The sequence below is a fragment of the Ornithodoros turicata genome, chromosome 1 (assembly GCF_037126465.1).
Source record: "Ornithodoros turicata isolate Travis chromosome 1, ASM3712646v1, whole genome shotgun sequence".
In the NCBI taxonomy this organism is placed as follows: Eukaryota; Metazoa; Arthropoda; class Arachnida; order Ixodida; family Argasidae; genus Ornithodoros; species Ornithodoros turicata.
In genome coordinates this window covers 33,244,742-33,262,735 of record NC_088201.1, presented here as the reverse complement: position 1 = coordinate 33,262,735, position 17,994 = coordinate 33,244,742, and the positions used below count along the sequence as shown (strand labels likewise).

The 17,994-nt window shown below is 45.6% G+C and overlaps 1 protein-coding gene across 1 annotated transcript in view; it reads right to left on the bottom strand.

The window, feature by feature from the left end:
• Positions 1-7,330, bottom strand: part of LOC135377934 (Fanconi anemia group A protein homolog) — a 36,360-nt gene extending 29,030 nt beyond the window's left edge. Inside the window, exons 1-2 of the mRNA XM_064610711.1 lie at positions 7,226-7,330; positions 4,978-5,062 (exon numbers count right to left, since the gene is read on the bottom strand). Coding sequence (XP_064466781.1) covers positions 4,978-5,055 — 78 coding nt within the window. The 5' untranslated portion in view covers positions 5,056-5,062; positions 7,226-7,330. The remainder of the gene's footprint in view (positions 1-4,977; positions 5,063-7,225) is intronic.
• Positions 7,331-17,994: the final 10,664 nt, after the last annotated feature.

Here is a 17,994-nt window from a genome sequence, read left to right as displayed (position 1 = left end):
TATCTGCGTACGTGTGAATCAATTAAGAGAACTTCGTGTATGGCGACGTTTTAGTGACACGCTATGCTACGGTTTTGGGAACAGAAAAGCAAGTCGGTATGTAGTCTGTAATGTGTGTTGTCCAACACTGACATCTTGAATAACACTGACTTTTGATGTTCAGTTCCATGAGTTTCAATTTACTTCAGCACAAGCATGCTGCTCAAAACGCTACACCAGGTAGTCTACCCAAGCTAAAAAAGACCCAAATCCAGTAGATATGGGCTTCACACCCCAACCGGACACCAAGATGAAAATCGTCTTCGGGATCTCTTCCTTAAACTGAAGTACGTACGTGGTCCCCCAGGTGAAAAAATTCCCTAAGTGGATCCGCTTGCAAGTCGGTTATGGAACCAGGAATTGATTGCTAGCTTGGAATGTATTTCCAGCTAGGAATTGCTTTCCAGCTGGAAACACGTTTCCATTTTCAAATGGATCCACTTGCAAGGCGGTTATGGAACCAGGAATCGATTCCGAGCTAGGAATCGATTCCGAGGTTCCTTCGGAACCCACTTGCAAGTAGTTTATTGAAGCCGAGCCAGGTTTCAGCATCAGTTTCTATTCTGAACTGCTGTTGCGGCTCTGCAGGAGAGCCAGCCTGTGCTGCTAGCCTGGAATATGTACAGAAGCCAGGAAGGAAGATGTGATATTTCCTCCTCTTTCTTTTCACAAAGCTGCTGCCAGTATGTGGCCTGTTCATTAGCCTTCTTTACTTCAGCAGCTGACACAATACATTCAGAGTCCGAAACGTCTGACTCGGAGAAGTCTTCGCTGTCGTGGTGTCTTTTTCTTCCCACCTAGATGCAAAATGAACAAACGTAAATATACCGTGAGCATATAAAATATGGACGAATTTACATCAGTTCTTGGTGCCCCATGGGCTTCGGCGGCGTTCTTTTTTGCATTCTGTAGACTGCACTGAACCGATTTTTTGGCATCTCAAAGAAATACATGTCACGAATTGGTACTAATAGATATCAATGCTACTTCACCTGAAGATGACTTAGACTCACCAACTGTCAGCAATCCTGTCCATCCCAAAGCTGCAACACAAGAGAGAAACAATGAGTGAATAGGACTGCTGCTTTTTCACTTGTCGTCCGTGTCCTCTGTTACTGCTTCGAGATGAATAGTCAACTCCAAGTTCCCCACATTCCTACTTTAGTATCTACAATCCTATTTTGTGCACTTCACAACATTATACCCGCCTGATAGCCAGTAAAAAGTGCTTCTGTCCATACCCAATTGTGAGTGAACTGGGAATTCTGTGGGAACTGTGTAGCAGCTTTGCTGATTTTTGCCAGGCCCCCAGTATTCATGTATTTCTGCATGAGTATAAATAAAGACAACAACAACAATAATAATAACAATTCAGTTTCATTGAAAAAACCCGTAGAAAAACATGTTGCAAAAGTACACCTAATGCCATGCATAAAATTGTAAATGTTTTGCTGCAACACTCACGCAGCGTTTCTCACTTCAGTCGCGCTGGCCCTTATTCCGCACGATTCATAGTATCTTGCAAGCGTCCTCCATTTTTATGACGAACTGCCAGCTAAAAGACAAGACACATAACAAAGTCAGTTACAAGCATGCGCAGGGGCTCTTGGAGTTCCCCCACTAGCTAGCGTGCACTTGCGCTATTTTAAATAACAGTATAAATATAACAGTGAGTAGATCTACACATTCAGATAAACGTGCATAAATATCAAATCATAAACTACTCACCATCGTAATTGCAGTCACATGCGTCGCTCGTAGTTTTTCGTGATTTAGCTGGTGCAGAATTTGTAGAGACAAAGAAACTATGCAAAATGCAGCACTTCTGTAGAGATTCAAAGACATTCACGTTTTTTGCCCGTCTTGAAGAGTTGAAAGACGGGAACTGCTACCACCCATCTACCGCTCGCGACATTTCAAAACACGTACTGATGTAGATGGCGCTCAGTCTGCTCCACTTGTCGACAACGAGGCCGTTAAAGTTTCGGTTTCAAACTAAAGTGAAAATTACGCCAAAGTTCGATTTCGGTACTCTGCGAGAATGTTTCTGGTATATTTACCGACAAAAAGTAACTCGGGCGAATTGCGGTAGGGCCATAAACAATTGATATATTATAGAATGTAAATGGAGATTATCATTTATGTTGCAAAAACGCCCGATGGACCCGGTGCACGTATCTGCTGTATGCACCTGAAAGGAATGCAGAGCGTTTTCAATTCACCCCGATGAAGGTTTGCAAATATTTCTAGGGCAGGTGTCAAAATTACAGTGGACCAGCAGGGATAAGTTCACTTGCCAGCGAAGTGGAATACAACATCCACTTCGCACTCTAGAACTAGATGGCAGGCAAGTTGGAAACCACTTGGCAGTCAAGTGGAACCAGATGGAAGCACATCCAGTTCAGCTGGAGCCTGAATGATACCAGTTGGAAACCATTTGGCAGTCAAGTGGAACCAGATGGCAGGCAGATCCAGTTCAACTGGAGACTGGGTAAAGCCAGTTGGAAACCACTTGGCAATCAAGTGGAACCACTTCGCTCTAAACCGGAAACAATTTGTTCCTCTTTAAACCACTTTGGCATGCAAATGGATCCACTTCAGATTCCAGTTCAGATTTTCACCTGGGCCTCTACCGCGTTTTCAAACCTGTGACAGAAAGTGGGCATTAAATTCATGTGTGGTGTCATGTGAAATGTAACTCTATCCTCTGTACCCTAGCGGATGCTTCACAATTACGACAAAAAGTTCCCGTTTCCCAAAACGTTGTGCACGCGAAGCGGGTGGTAGAAACGCGCGCTCGACGCTGTCGTGCAACAGCTGCAATCCAAATGTGCTCAATTACATCATTTCCTCAGAGATGTTCCCTGCGAGATGTTCGTGGAAAGTAATAATAATCAGTGCACACCATTAACAATGTAGATCTCGCAGTGGTGCCTTGCCAGTCATGCAACTTATACTACCATCCTGTACGATGTCAAACAACAACCTATGTGCTCCTTCGGGTGTCTTTTTATCTCAAATAAAACAAAAGGTACTTCCGCGATTCTTAACAGCTTCTTAACTGCGAGAGCACTACGCTTATTTACGCATACAAACCTTCGAGCAAACGCGGATCCCCCTTGACGGCGGCTTCCCCACATTGTAAAATGAAAACCTCCCGCTTTGCACCAACAAGGACTCCAGGCGAAAAATGCAAAGAGAGATCGTTCCTTGATACACGACAATCGTGTTTCTTTATCAAAATATTTTTTCCTGCTTGCACTGGACACACTAGTAAGTCTGACACAGCGCATTACAAGCACGTCATTTCAGAGGAGCAAGTACCTGACGGAGCGCGAGCGCCGCGCCGCGGCCACAATTAGACTCGAGGAATCGGGACCACACTTTTTCAACGGCGGCGCGGCAGAGTTCGGTCTCCTTACTTCTCCTCCGTGGTTTCAGCTCGTGCATCAGTGCTTTTAGTGCACGCGCGTGCCACGCCATGGAGCAGACCCGGTGAAAAACATAGTGCGCGTTGCGAAGCGAACTGGCGTCGCTGTCCGAAGGGCGTGAAGATAAATGTTGTTAGTGGAACATTAGCGAGAAATGTTGTGGGCTACAATTAGTGAATCGGTATTGAAAAATGCAGCAGTGCGCATCATGCCGTGCATATACGCAACACAACGATCGGACCCGTTCCAAATTCACATGCCCACGGTAGCTATGAGCTATGCGCGCGCTTCTCCTGCTGTCTCATTGGGTGCCGCCAATCTTTGCCTCCTGGGGATCCCATTCGTTGCCGCCGAAGATGGCTCTGTTTTCATTGCATTTTTCTTCTAAACTGTAGCACCGTGTGATCTAATTTTGCTTGCATTATACTAATTGAAACACTGACTTTCATTTGAGAGCAAGTTGTTTTTGCATTTTAGTGCCCCTTTAAGTGCCACGTTATTTGAGCAAGAAACCACCTACAAATGTAAAAAATTTTAGGTAGTTTCTTTGGCATTTTAACTATGTATACTTCTGTCAGCCTGTGTGTGGCTGATGAACTTCTGTTCCTGGGTGGCTTGTGTGTCACTTCTTCCCCTTCCCGTGCTTTGCCCCCTAACCCCACTCATCGTGTACAATAAACTTCAGCTGATTGCAGATCTCGTGATGTGTTGTCTGTTTTTGTTTTGTGTGCTGTTTTATTCAACTACGGAACCAAAAATTACCAAACTTAGCCAAAAGGGAAAATTGTGAGGCTATTCTCAAAGCAGAAGAACAAGTCAGAGCTTACCTTTTCCTTTTTTTCTGCCAATAAATCCCCCCCCCTTACAGACAAGAATGTATTCCATGTCTATTAAAATTTGTCAGTAGGACAAAGCTGCATAGAAGTCAGTGACATATCTACATAAGTTTGTTGTATCCAGATACCCTATCAGTATCCATTTCCCTTTGGTAGGGGGCAAACAAATCCTTCCAAATATGGAAAATGTTTGAGTGATTGTGGTGATGTAGGATGAAGACACACACAGGGACAACCGCTTCTTTTTATTTATTTTTTTCTCGTAGGTGCCACAGTGGCCTTACTCACGCAGTTATCCCATCGCTCTCATTTCAACTACATGTCTTCTGCGTACATCCATCGATCGTTTGATAACGCTCGACAGATAGTAGGTACATAAGACTGAAAATTCACAATTTTTGTTATTTGTACTAAACTGGTTGAAAGAAGCAGTTGTCCATGTGTGTCTCTTCGTCCTACATCACCGCAATTACTCAAGTGTGTTCCAACCTACCCATTCACAGGTTCACAAGGAAAATGTAACAATAATTTCTTGCATATTACACTTCTCACGCAATAAATGAATGTAGCATCATGACATACAAAGACAAGGACAAACAAAATTGATGATTACGACCAAGGTACAAACAAAGCAGAATCAACATCGTCCAAACGTACGTTGTACTACGCACCTCTGCAAGAATTTGATCAAACCCTCCAGTACTCCGGACAACAGCCCCAACTTTGTCTAGGAAGTTTATGTCTGACATCTTGCGGCTGAATGAAAAAACAAACAAACAAACAGTTTGAAAGGTATTAAAAGCAGCATGTACATGTGCAACCATGTAACACTGATAATAGTATGAACCCAAATTTTCTTCCGTCAAGGTGGTGAAGTGATGATTTGTGGCGTTACATTGCAAGACAACTGAGCAATTCCACACTGGTCGGTTTTGGGATTAATTTTGCCCACCTGAGGGTTCTTGCCCACCTGAGGGTTGGGATTAATTTTGCCCACCTGAGGAGCCGAAATCTCAGCACAAGGGTACACCGTATTTAACATCCTTTGCAGAAGACAGCAGTTAGCCCATTTAATGGTGCCTCTCTTACGTTCTCAGAAGACACATAATGCCAACTGGTCAGTTCACAGTGCACGAGTGTTATACTCCTGTTACACGGGCAGCCTTCGATGACCTTTGAAACCAACTGTCTTGAAAAATGTACCTAGTGCCAGAAAGCATGTAATGTGTCAACTGCTAAAAAGGCATTGAGTCCAATGCTGCTTGACAAACTGACACGATACACGCTTGCTCGTGCTACAAATGTTTTTTAAGGCAGTTGGTTTCAACGGTCGTCGAAAGCTGTTCTTGTAACAGGGGTATTATGCAAGTTCACTCATGCTCAGTTCACCCCTCATTCATTCAGTTTCGTCACTGCGGGGGTAGCAGGCTTCACAAGGGGGTGTATTTATATGATTTTGACGAAATATTTTGCAATCAAACAAAATTTTAGGGGGGTGTCCTCCAGATTTTTGGGGGAGGGGATGTAGGGGTATGTTACGGGAGGTGTTTGGCGGTGTTGGGGGGTCTGGATAAATCACTGGTTCACCCAATTTGAGCATGATTTCAGCTCACTTATGCTCATCTTCTGGTTTGCTCATATTCATGCTGGCAAGTGAGTTTTGCGCATGCTCATATTCTCGTTTGCTCACTCCCTACTCAGCTCTTCTTTTGCTTACTCAATGCTCACTCATCTCGCGCTCAGCTCTCCATTTGCTCACTTATGCTCAGCTCATTTGCCATATTGAGCATGAACGAGCGTGCGCATGAGTGAGTAATGTCATGCCCACAAGCGAACGGTACTTCATAGACAACATATGATTGGCAGTTGTGAAAATTGGTTTTTGAATATCATTTGAGCGTTTCTGAAGGGAGTGAGGGCACCTAAGCGGGAAAACAATGTTGATTTGGGCCCGCTTGCACGAAACAATCCTAAGTGTAACACTTGGCAAGTGTTGCACTAACGCGTTAGTGCACTAAGTTTAGGGTTGCGGTTAAGTGGCTTGCACGAACACTTCGACGACCGCCCTAAGTCAAGTATTCTAAAGTGGATCGTGGCTACGAGCAGTAGCAGTTTTCGGAGACTCTCATTGGTAGAAAGAGAACTTCCGGAGTTCATCCCAGGAAGTCGTGCGTCACGGCATGTTTGGATTCTGGGAAGTCGTCTGCTTCTGCCGTCGCACGTAAACAGTTTGTAGAACCAAAATAAGGTATTGTACTATCATTGTAGCTGCAAGAACGAGTTAGGTCACTTGTTGCGTGCTTTTGTTAAATAAAATAAAGCCTGTGGCCCAAAGTATGTCTCGAATTGCTCGATGATTGGGAACTTATCGCCAACGGCAGTGCCGGTTAGAGGCACTTCGCGTGCGGCGATCATTTTGAGAGATGTTGCTAACGAAAAGCACAACACGTACGGCACCCACAGCATAAAAAAATGAGACGTTGTTAGTATTGCGAGGAAAATGCGTACTGTATTGCGAGATACAGTTGGGGCCAACGACGAATTTTCGATACACGATTCATAGCGGCCGACATGTTAGTCCTAAGCTTTAGTGCGGTAGTTTAGGGTGCTCCTAGGACCCTTGGCCAGCGTCCTAAACTGCGCGGAGCGAGCGCCACCACTTTAGTGTTGTAGAAGTTTCGTGCAAGCCACTTACGGCTCCGGCACTACACTAAGTGGGGAACTCGTTAAGTATTACACTAAGTTTGTTTCGTGCAAGCGGGCCTTGAGACTTTACGAGCAACAGGAACAACAGCATAACAGCCAACAAATTAAGTGACACAATACGATAAGTAATCATAACACGGTTTTCTTTGGGACGAGATTAAGTGTATTGCCTCCCAACTTTGTGCTTGGGATTGAATTTCAAAGGAGACTTACTTGCCCACATCCCGAGACGTGAAAGTCTTTTTGCCGGCTATCTGCCTTCCCCACGTAACTCGTAACTTACTGCTCTCTCTCCCACTTCTCCTCTCCTGCGCCTCGCCACCACGCCGCCGCCGGTTCGCTGATTGGCGCACCGCCGTCGGTGAACGAAATTTAAATTTTTTTCCTGCGGATTTTGCAAGTCAACAAGGTGAAAACACGAGTTTCTGGGAATAATATTGTGACTATCCCATAGACCGTGCAGTTATTATGGCGAACTGGAGCTTCATCTCTCAGCAGCAATGAAACAGCAATGGTACCGCCAGCAAAAGGTGATAGCAGCTTCGAGGAGTGCATTGGCAGACACGGAGTAAAGATTGGGAGAAAGAAAACAAACATGCTAGTGTGAAGTTTCCCTTACAAATGCCCATAGCACGTTCGCGATTTCTCGTGACACTTTAGGCTAGGTTGGGTTGGGTTGGGTTGGGTTAGGTTAGCCAAACCAAAACTGAAGATGAACTCACACAGATTCCAACGGTGTCAGAAAAAAGAAAAGAAAAGAGAAGAAAACTTCTTCCATCAAGAGGCAACTTCATCACAGAATGAACATCGCGATCATCATATTCGTACGAGAATGTTCCCACCATCTGAGTCCGTCACGCGCTGCAAAGAGAAACCCAAATGGCAGATTCCAGGAATACATCGCATTCAATAAGGTGTTATAAGAAAATATATTTTCTAATTTAGATAGCCTAATAAAAAAAGTACGGGTTTAAGAAGCAGACAGTTCGTGGACGCGAGTCCGAAATAACCAACTAAAACGACTGTATCAAGAGATAATGCTACACCGAATCAGGCGTGGACCTAAGGGGGAAGGGGCATGGCTTGGTCCCTCTAAATTTCTGTCAATAAATAGCGCTTCAATTGGCTTTAGGTAGCGCATGTGTATAGCATGTTGTCCAAGGTCGGAGCCCTATACTCTGAGGAAAAATCCTGGATCCTCTACCGCACAGGATACACGTAAAGGACAAATCAAAACAAAATATGGGTTTCACCGAATGAAGTGAGGTATGAATCGCATGGCGACGATAAGCATAGTCCCAGCGATCAGTCGGGGTGCATGGGATTCCGTGTCATGAGGTTTTCTTTCTTTATTCTTTCTTTCTATTTTTTTTTTTTTTTAATGTTCATTCGTATGAAGCATACGATTTGTCGGATATCCCTTCATCTTGACTGTCAGCAGGGTAGACTTCTCGGAGGGGGCCAGGCCCTCCATGTGAAAGTTCCGGGGGGATTCTCAGGACCACAGTTCCCCACAGTCGGCGCCGGAGGTTACAGGTTTGGTTACCTTTGTGGAAGTGATTTTCCGGCAGTTCGAAACGTTGAAAGTTCCGGGAGGGGGGGGGGGGGTCTGAGGACCACAGCTCCCCACAGTCGGCGCCGGAGGTTACAGGTTTGGTTACCTTTGTGGAAGTGATTTTCCCGCAGTTCGAAACGTTGAAAGTTCCGGGAGGGGGGGGGGGTCTGAGGACCACAGCTCCCCACAGTCGGCGCCGGAGGTTACAGGTTTGGTTACCTTTGTGGAAGTGATTTTCCCGCAGTTCGAAACGTTGAAAGTTCCGGGAGGGGGGGGGGGGGTCTGAGGACCACAGCTCCCCACAGTCGGCGCCGGAGGTTACAGGTTTGGTTACCTTTGTGGAAGTGATTTTCCCGCAGTTCGAAACGTTGAAAGTTCCGGGAGGGGGGGGGGGGGGTCTGAGGACCACAGCTCCCCACAGTCGGCGCCGGAGGTTACAGGTTTGGTTACCTTTGTGGAAGTGATTTTCCCGCAGTTCGAAACGTTGAAAGTTCCGGGAGGGGGGGGGGGGGGGTCTGAGGACCACAGCTCCCCACAGTCGGCGCCGGAGGTTACAGGTTTGGTTACCTTTGTGGAAGTGATTTTCCCGCAGTTCGAAACGTTGAAAGTTCCGGGAGGGGGGGGGGGGGGGTCTGAGGACCACAGCTCCCCACAGTCGGCGCCGGAGGTTACAGGTTTGGTTACCTTTGTGGAAGTGATTTTCCGGCAGTTCGAAACGTTGAAAGTTCCGGGAGGGGGGGGGGGGTCTGAGGACCACAGCTCCCCACAGTCGGCGCCGGAGGTTACAGGTTTGGTTACCTTTGTGGAAGTGATTTTCCCGCAGTTCGAAACGTTGTTGACGCAATCTAACATTTCGTGCCTCGATACAGAGAGGCGGACGCAGCCAGGAAATGTGTAATTTGACTAAAGCGCTGAGTACAAAAAGCCCTTTTATGCACATTGAGATTAACTGCGCCGCCATTGTGCGTCCGAGAAAGAGAGAGAAAAAAAAATCGCGCCATAACTGCCGACGCAGGAACGGGGGACGCGTCTCGAAGATTCCAGTATATCGCGTTGCATAAGGGTGGAATGAGTAAATGTTATTAACATAGCCTATAAACTTGATATTTGAGAAACAGACATTTACGGACTATTCCAGTGTCCGATTCTTAACAATAGCGGTAGTGGTTCTTCTTTTAGCTCACTTACAGTTTTGCGTTTTTCTTCTTTATCTCTCTTCACGTTAGCGCTTCGGTATAGCGATCAGAAACCGTAACAACGCATTCCTGCGAATTCCTATTAAAGCCCGCACGCTGGAAGCATTTATGTGCGACACGACCAGTATAAACAAAATATTGATATGAAAATGCGGCTGGATGACTTACGAAGTGTCTGAAATAAATTTGAGGACAGATGTTGAGTGCACCGCACTGACTACCAAGTTTTTAATCTGTTGTGGGGGCTGATTGACTCTTGTAATAGAGACGACGCATATAGCACCAGCTTGAACGACGGTTTGACGAAATAATGCGACTAGTGTTCACAGCTAAGAATTGGTGTTATATCTTTTGTGGAATTGATTTCCCTGCAGTTCGAAACATCTTTGGCATAAATAACCATTCCATGTCTCGAGTAAAGCCTGTTATGTTTCGTATCAATCGAAAAAGAATCTCACATAGAGGCGAATGCAGTCAGTAAAAATGTTATTTGACTAAAGTGACTTAAAGATGCTCTTTTATGCACATTGAGCTCGCCGGCATCGTGCCTCCGAGAAAGACAGAAAATGCATCCCATCCCATCCCACCCGACTATTCTCTAGAGAGCTGGCCTGAGATTTTCCCGTGTTTGTTGGTCTTGAATCTGGAGCATATGGTTCCTAATGGAGTTTTAATACGACTTCATGACTTTCCTGTTGGGGAGGGAGGCCAGCAGTGTATATGTGTTGGTCATGGTGTTTCCTTTTTGTTTTTTGCTTGCCAAAGTTATGCAAACTTATGTAGTGCGACTCAATGGGACCCCTGTATTTTGTGTACACTAGGTGAAGGAGCATGAGTTCTGCGTAATCCGTTTTGTGTACATTTTGCATTTACTGTTTGCAATTTCTTACTGCCTGCCATTCTCCCTTCAATAAATCCGAGTTGCACCAATTTGTTGTGTTCTTTCAATATATAATATTCTGGAAAGATTGGTACATTGAAGCACTGACATCAAATGTGTGGGATTTAGGGTTCGTATCTTCAAGCAGAATAACAATTCAACGGTGCGTAGAACCGCATGACAGTGCATTTGACAGTACAGTTCGTTAAATATGAATACAGTGAACTGTAGTTGCATTTGGGGGACCTTCTTTATCAGTGCTCACTTTTAATTTCGAACCATTGGGTGTATGGCACCAGCTCGCTTGCGTTCAGTGTTGTACCCGTTACCGAAATATGGTATCGCGATACCGATACTCGTTACTTGAGTAAAAAGTATCGAAATACCGATAACGATACTTCTTTTTTAAAGTAACGAATACCGCTACCGTTACTAAAAAAAAGTAACGCGATACTTTGCCCGATACTTTTGTTTGAAACACGAAGATGATGCAACATAGACATACTGTATCGCTTACGTAAACAGTTTTGCAGTAAAAAGACAGCAGACTTTTATCAATAGCTCGTTCTGGAACTCGTCTTCTGCCATCCTTTCAGGCCGTGGTCTCTCCGGCAGTTGGCAGAGACCAGTATGACAATTACGTTAGTGTCAGGCCCACACACCCTGGAGTCCGATTACCAAGGAATCCTATCCGAAGTTAACAATACCACAGTATATGTGAGCGTGACTCAGTGCGACACGGCAGCTAAGCAGTGGAATCCAGAGCGTACTGTCAATGACTTGACCTCTGTTCGTTGACCTCAACTCTTTTGTTGTGGTTATTTTCTCCAGTTTCTAAGAAAAGCAGTGAACATGTGTTTGGTATAGTAATTCTATAATTCCGGTTACGGAGCACTTGGACATGTCCACAGGCTTCTTGTCGAGGGCTAGGCGAACCATTGACAATGAACAAGAGTGAGAAATGTCGTCGGTGAAGAAAGGGTGGGGCACTAAAAAGTATCGGTATCGGTAACGATACGGAGATCGCGTTACCATAAATTTGTAACGGAAATACTCTTCCGATACCAATTTTAAAAAGTATCGCGATACGCACTCCGATACCGAAAAAGTATCGATTACAGTAACGGCGTTACTTGTAACGGCGATATGTACAACACTGCTTGCGTTGCCGCCGATCTGCGCTGAACGCCGCCGCCGCCGGCCCAAAATGGACCCAACGCGCCGCCGACAAAAACGGCATCGGCGCACATCTCTATGCTGGCTTTGCCCCCTTTGCCCTTCCTTCCGCGCGGCGACTCTGCGGCAGGATTTTTATATCTCCAGGGAATGTTAAATCTGGAGTCTATAATTCAATTCCGTAGGGCTGTAACACCAGTATATGCTGGCTTTTCGGGCATCGTTGGCATTTTTGGCAGGTATTTTGGAGGGATACCGTAAGATATTTGGCAGTTCCCTGCGAGGGACAACGCGTGGTGTTCGTACATGTGACAACAACTTTATTTTATGATGATGATTGGGGAGTTTCCTTTCATGTGACAGTTTGTCTTCACTGTCATCTTAGTGAAAATGATTGAACCACCTGCATAATTCGCAATGACTCTGATATCTTAACAATCGTCTCAACACACGACAACTGGGACGCCTATCTGACATGTATTGAAGTATGTGCACAGAAAAGCACTTTATACAAACACCATGACCTCGGCTAACAATGTGCTTTTGTTGAAAACATGACACATTTATGTGATACAAAATCCACCTTATGTTCCACCTTACATATGCATCAGAATCAATAAAATTATTTGTGTGTATACTATAAAATTCCATACATAAATGTTCCTTCGACATAAAAAGTACCTTTAATCCCAATGGTTTAAATAAAGTTTGCATTTATAGAAATGGTCAATGAGATGAATAGACCTCTACCCAGCAAACCATTAATATCCCTGGAACATCCCTACAAGGTCGCGAACGTCCTGAATATCTCGACATCTGTAGGATATCTATGGGATATCGCACAATTTCAATGCGTGTTGGGCTTACTCCAGTAGACAACAGATGTCCTTGGTACGTTGGAAGGATATCGCGCTCTGGATGTTTGAATGTCCCATGACAGGCAGCCTGCATATCCTAGGGATATCTATGGGAGATCCAGGAAAGATTTGTTTGTCCTTATAGAGGCTGTAACCTGAATTAAAAACACAGTAGTTGATGGGAAGGGATGTTGGAAATGTTGTTGGGTATACTGTGAGTTGATGCAGAAACACAGGAATTGCGAAGATACATCCTCATCACCGTTACAAATGGTTTACGCCACGCTACCCCTAACGAACGTGTGTGTAACGATTTGTATTTCAGTATATGTTCCATCCAGCTCGCAAATAGAGGTTACTGCGGGTTTTCCCAAGTGGTCCAAGTAAGGCGGGCGGGGTTCGGCTCTTATGCTGGCAGGTCCCACAGTGTTGGTGTACTGTGATGAATCCTGTTAGGCTAAGGTAATATTTTGTTCCCCAAATGGGAACAATAGTATCAAATGGGTTAAAACACACAAATATTATTTGCTGGTACGCAGTTGCAGTGTTCTCTACGCACTCTACGAACACCAAATATGTGATGCACACAATTTTTAAAAGCATAATATGCACGATATTCGTAATCTCCCTTATATATCCAAATATCCGTGACAGACGTCGCAGGGACTTTCAGTGGATCTACAAACATGGCAGAAATGCTAGTCGCTGGGATATCGCATGGATGTAAAACGGATCTGTGGCAAACTCCACTGGATATCCAAATGTCCCGGGCAGGATATCTTACGGACATTTGCTGGATGTATCTGGTTTGCTACCCGAGAAACGTCATCATGACGTTGGTATAGACAGACTGAAACTGAAACAAATCGGAAGGGGAGGGCTGGGTTCCACGAATGGGCACTTGTTCGCTGCCTCCGAAGCCTCTACCGAAGAAAAGTCACCGTGACGTAATCACGACGTTGGTAGACATAGCGAAACCGAACAGCACCGCCGTTTCAAAAAGCCGTATTTCTTCACAAAGGTCACGTTTTTAGTCGTTTTGGCGGCTTCATTGTCATTCCCAGTCCACCGCGGAGAGAAAAGAAGGCTCCACCCAAGGGAACATCTTCTTGAAAGTCAATATTGTAATCCTGTACGGAATGCGGTTTGTTATTACGACTTTTTAGTTCGGGCTTGCTTTGTATAGAGACACCCCGTGCACTCCTAGAGAAACCCGTGCCCTTCAGGCTCCTGAAGATGCTGAACATGGAAGAGCCCCGTAGCCATCTTTAGAAAGGGCTACCGAAAAGATAGGGCTACCAGTAGAATGGAGCGGAACAACGCCATACCACTAATAATATGTAAGGAATTGCATAAAAACCTTACAGTATGAAAAGCTATATTTAAACGTGGCGTCCTTGTGACATTGATTTTTTGCTATAGTAGTTCCAGTCTACCAAGCTTGCGGCGCTGTTGTACCATCTGACGTCATTTGTTTCTAAACAGGGAGAGGTCTATAGTGCGGCCTACGTCTCCTTTTTTCTTAAATTGATTGACATTAGAGTACTCGCTACCAAAGAATCGCGGCGTGGTCTGTCTGTAGCCACGGCGCGTCGCGCATGCGCGGTGAGTGGAGAGGGCGCGTGGAGAGTGCGACGCGTCGCGTCGGCAATGTAGCTGTGCTGGTCGACTGGTTCAGACGTGTCTGCGTGGGCGCGCCATGGATTATGAGAGCTGTGCGGAGGAGCGGCCGAGCGGCGGCGAAAGAAGGCTGGGGCTGCGAGACGGCGCCGCCAAGCTGAATCGGATGCATCCCGAAAGGCTCGTTTAGCTGCCGATGCTGTCTTGCGTAAGCGTTGTATAGGGTCGCGTGAAGGGTTGTGTAGCGTTGAGAAGGGGAGTTCCCAAAGGGTTTTCAAGTTTTAATGCCAACGTATTTCCGTCGGATCCACCAATGGATCGACCATGTTTTTTTTTGTGTGTGTGTGTGCTTTGGGTATCCTGTAAGGCAAACCGAGACCTCTAAGGCAAACGCTTTGGGTATCCTCTAAAGCAAACCGAGACCGCATTCTCAACTATACGTTCGGCACTGCAGTGAAAGAGGCGCAGAAATGGCTAATGCCTAAGAGAAATACCTCAATATTTTGGTCGGGGATTATTATCCACGAATGAACATTCAATGTTGTCGCACTGCCATCGTGTTAATCGCTCGAAATAAGCACACGTGAAATTAATACGTTTTTGTGGTTCCTGATGAAGGTTGAAGCTGAGCTGGGGTGTAGAAATAAGTAAAGGTGTCTATTTTCTAACACGGGATACCAACCGCACGTGGCGACAAGGAAGTGAGGAGCTCAGGAAGGGAAGCGGACGGGGACAAGGGACGCATCCCCTCCTAAGCCTTAATCTCTGCGTTGCACATACGTACTTTACTCGTGCTGGTTATGTCGCGTGCTTGCGTTGCCGACTTATCATACTTTATGGTCCGAAACTGTCATTCTGAGGTAACAGAAATTAATGAGAAATAAAATACCTATTGAGAATAGCCAGGAGCCTCATTTTAGCCATCAGAGGCAATGCTCATGCAAGGGCACACTGTAAATGAACCCAGGGGTCGGTCACCTTATCAAATCATTTATTTTCTCGCTCAAGTATCTCATCCAGTGTCGCTTTCTTCGTTCATTTTATTTTCAAGCACTCTCCACCTGTAGCGGTACCACCAATACAACAAGTTCCATCCGAAATAATGATAGGAGGCATCTCGCAGTGGATACATGCTGGAGAAGGACCATTCCTGAACTGAAATGCTTTCAGTCGTTCGAGCACTTTGCTGGAACATTGCGGGGAGAAGACTCTACTCTATCATTCCGCGATAGATGAGCGACCGAAGGCGGGCTGGAACAGCGCGCTCATTTTCTTGTTATTTTGGTTTCGTCACTGATCAGCCTCTCCCATTTCAGAGCCAATCAAATCTTCCTTGCCTCCTGAAGAGAAAATCTGTCCTGGGGCTTTAACTGCAAAAAGGACAAAAAAGGTATCGCGTACCCTTGGATCCTGCGCATTTGGAAAACTGTCATCGTAGAGCGCGGACTTTCATGCACATGCATGTTTTGTTCTCGATATGGTTTCGTATCAGGACGATGAAAAACCACTTTCGGGCTTGGATTGGGACCGATGACGTTGTGGCATATTTCGCATGAAAGTATTCTGCCATATTTTCCGGTGCGAGAGCTTACTTCTTTTTAAATGGATGGTTTCGCTGGTTTCAGGACGGCATTGGGTTACGGCGGGCTCTGAGTACTATGGGTTACGGATGGTGGGACCATATAGTTGGGTCGTCTTTCGCGAAAATTTTGGTCGGAATCGAATATTTTTCATGTTTCGGTGGGGTGAAGTGCCGTGTTCACCCCTACCCTGGTTGCTCTATCTTCCACTGCGGGCATGGCCGATGGGCCGTACTTCACCTTCGCCACACTACCGTTACGAAGACGGGCGACGTTCGCATTTTAATCGCCATGATGCAGTGCCGAATGCCAAGCCATGACGAAACAAGCCTGAGCATGGGCAACATGAAAAACACGAAATACAATGTTTGTGTTTTCATGTTGTCCATGCTCAGGCTTGTTCCGTCCACCAGCTAGCCTGCGTTGACGCTAAGCGAGTTTTATACCCTTGTTACACGGGCTGTGTTGTTCGTAAATGACAAAGGTCTGAAAATAACCAGTGGTCTCCCCTCTTCGGCTGAAAAAAAAAATAATAAAAATAAATAAATCAATAAATAAAGAAGCAGAAGACACTGATTGCCTGCTCCGTATACTCGAGTCAAAAGTTTACAGAAAAACAGGTGCGTACGACGCACTCCACGGAGCTTTGGACTCCCTTCCAACACACGTCTCTCGAGCAAACGGCGTCGATCAATCAGCTTTCGACCAAGCGGCGTTCAACCAAACGACGTTCGACCAAATGGGCGGACACCTGATACAAGACCTTTTCTGCAAGTTGGGTATGGCGGAAAATAACCTAAATAGGAAAGGCGCTACATCGGACACCTTACAAGACAGGGGAGTGCCCAATGGCTCATACTGAATCATCACTTAGTGAACTATAGCCCGAGAACTATAGATGGTGTTGAAAAATGACACACGCGCATGGCACACTGCGACCAGCCGGCTATGGAATGATGCGACAATATAGTGCCGTTGTATATAAATTACAATACGATCAACAACATTCGTTTCACCACTGAACGACGGGGACCGACAACTAGAAGCCGTTGTACGTGGCATCTATGACGTGGTATTTATGACGAAAAAACCTGAGACCAAGAAACGTAGCAAGAGCACACGCAAACAAGGTCTGAAACACAGCTGAGGAGTTTAATAGAGAGACGACAACTTCATCCACAGCGAGGGTAACAAAGGTGGTCGCCTCTGTATCAAGCTTCTCAGATGTGTTTCTTGTTCGAGAGATCTTTCTACGTTCCCTGGTCTCAGGGGTTTTAGTATTGAATCCTTGCCACCAGTTCGAATGTTTTCTCACCATCCTTTCATCGACAATATGTGTGCTGTTTTGTAATTTGTTCCCCCCCCCCCCCCATTTAGAGTAAGAAAAAAATCATCTCTCGCAGTGTCGATTTTATTTCGAGACACTTCAGACAATCAATTTTTTGTTCATGACGAAAACCCGAGACTGGGAAAAAGACGAAAAACAGACGACACAACACAAAGATGTTTTTCGTCTTTTTCCCAGTCTCGGGTTTTCGTCATGGATCTTAGCCACCAGCTCGCTTGCTTTTTAACCATTTTATCTGTATCAATTTTTTGTGTCGTTTTTTAGACCAGACGTTTTATTACGGCTCCCATTGGTCTACACACTTCCAAACCGTAACCTCTGCGTCATTATCATGAGGGGGTGCTATCTCAACTTTGTGGCTGGCTAAGTGGCTATAGAATGATTTCACGGCATCTATAATCGCTTATTAACCAATTACAGCGAAAGCGTGTTGCTTATCATGGCAGTGAAAGCATCCCACGAGAGGAACGTAGGAAGGACACAACGTCCCACGAACAATCGAATCGGCGAATTGGTTGGTCGATGGCGCGTTATTACTGAGCGATCTGCCTACTTGTGCGGCGGAAGGCATGTTGACCTGGGAGGATCGTGTGTTCCGGGCAAACTTCACAGGGAACCTCACCGACGTCTCTGGAGAATCCATGGCGAACACCCAGTCAACGCGGGTGGGTCACCTCTCAGTTTCGATGTGGAACGCGACGTTCTTAACCACTAAGCCACGGTAGCAGGATAAACTCGGCGAATAGGGGATATCAGAAAATCCCAGTGCT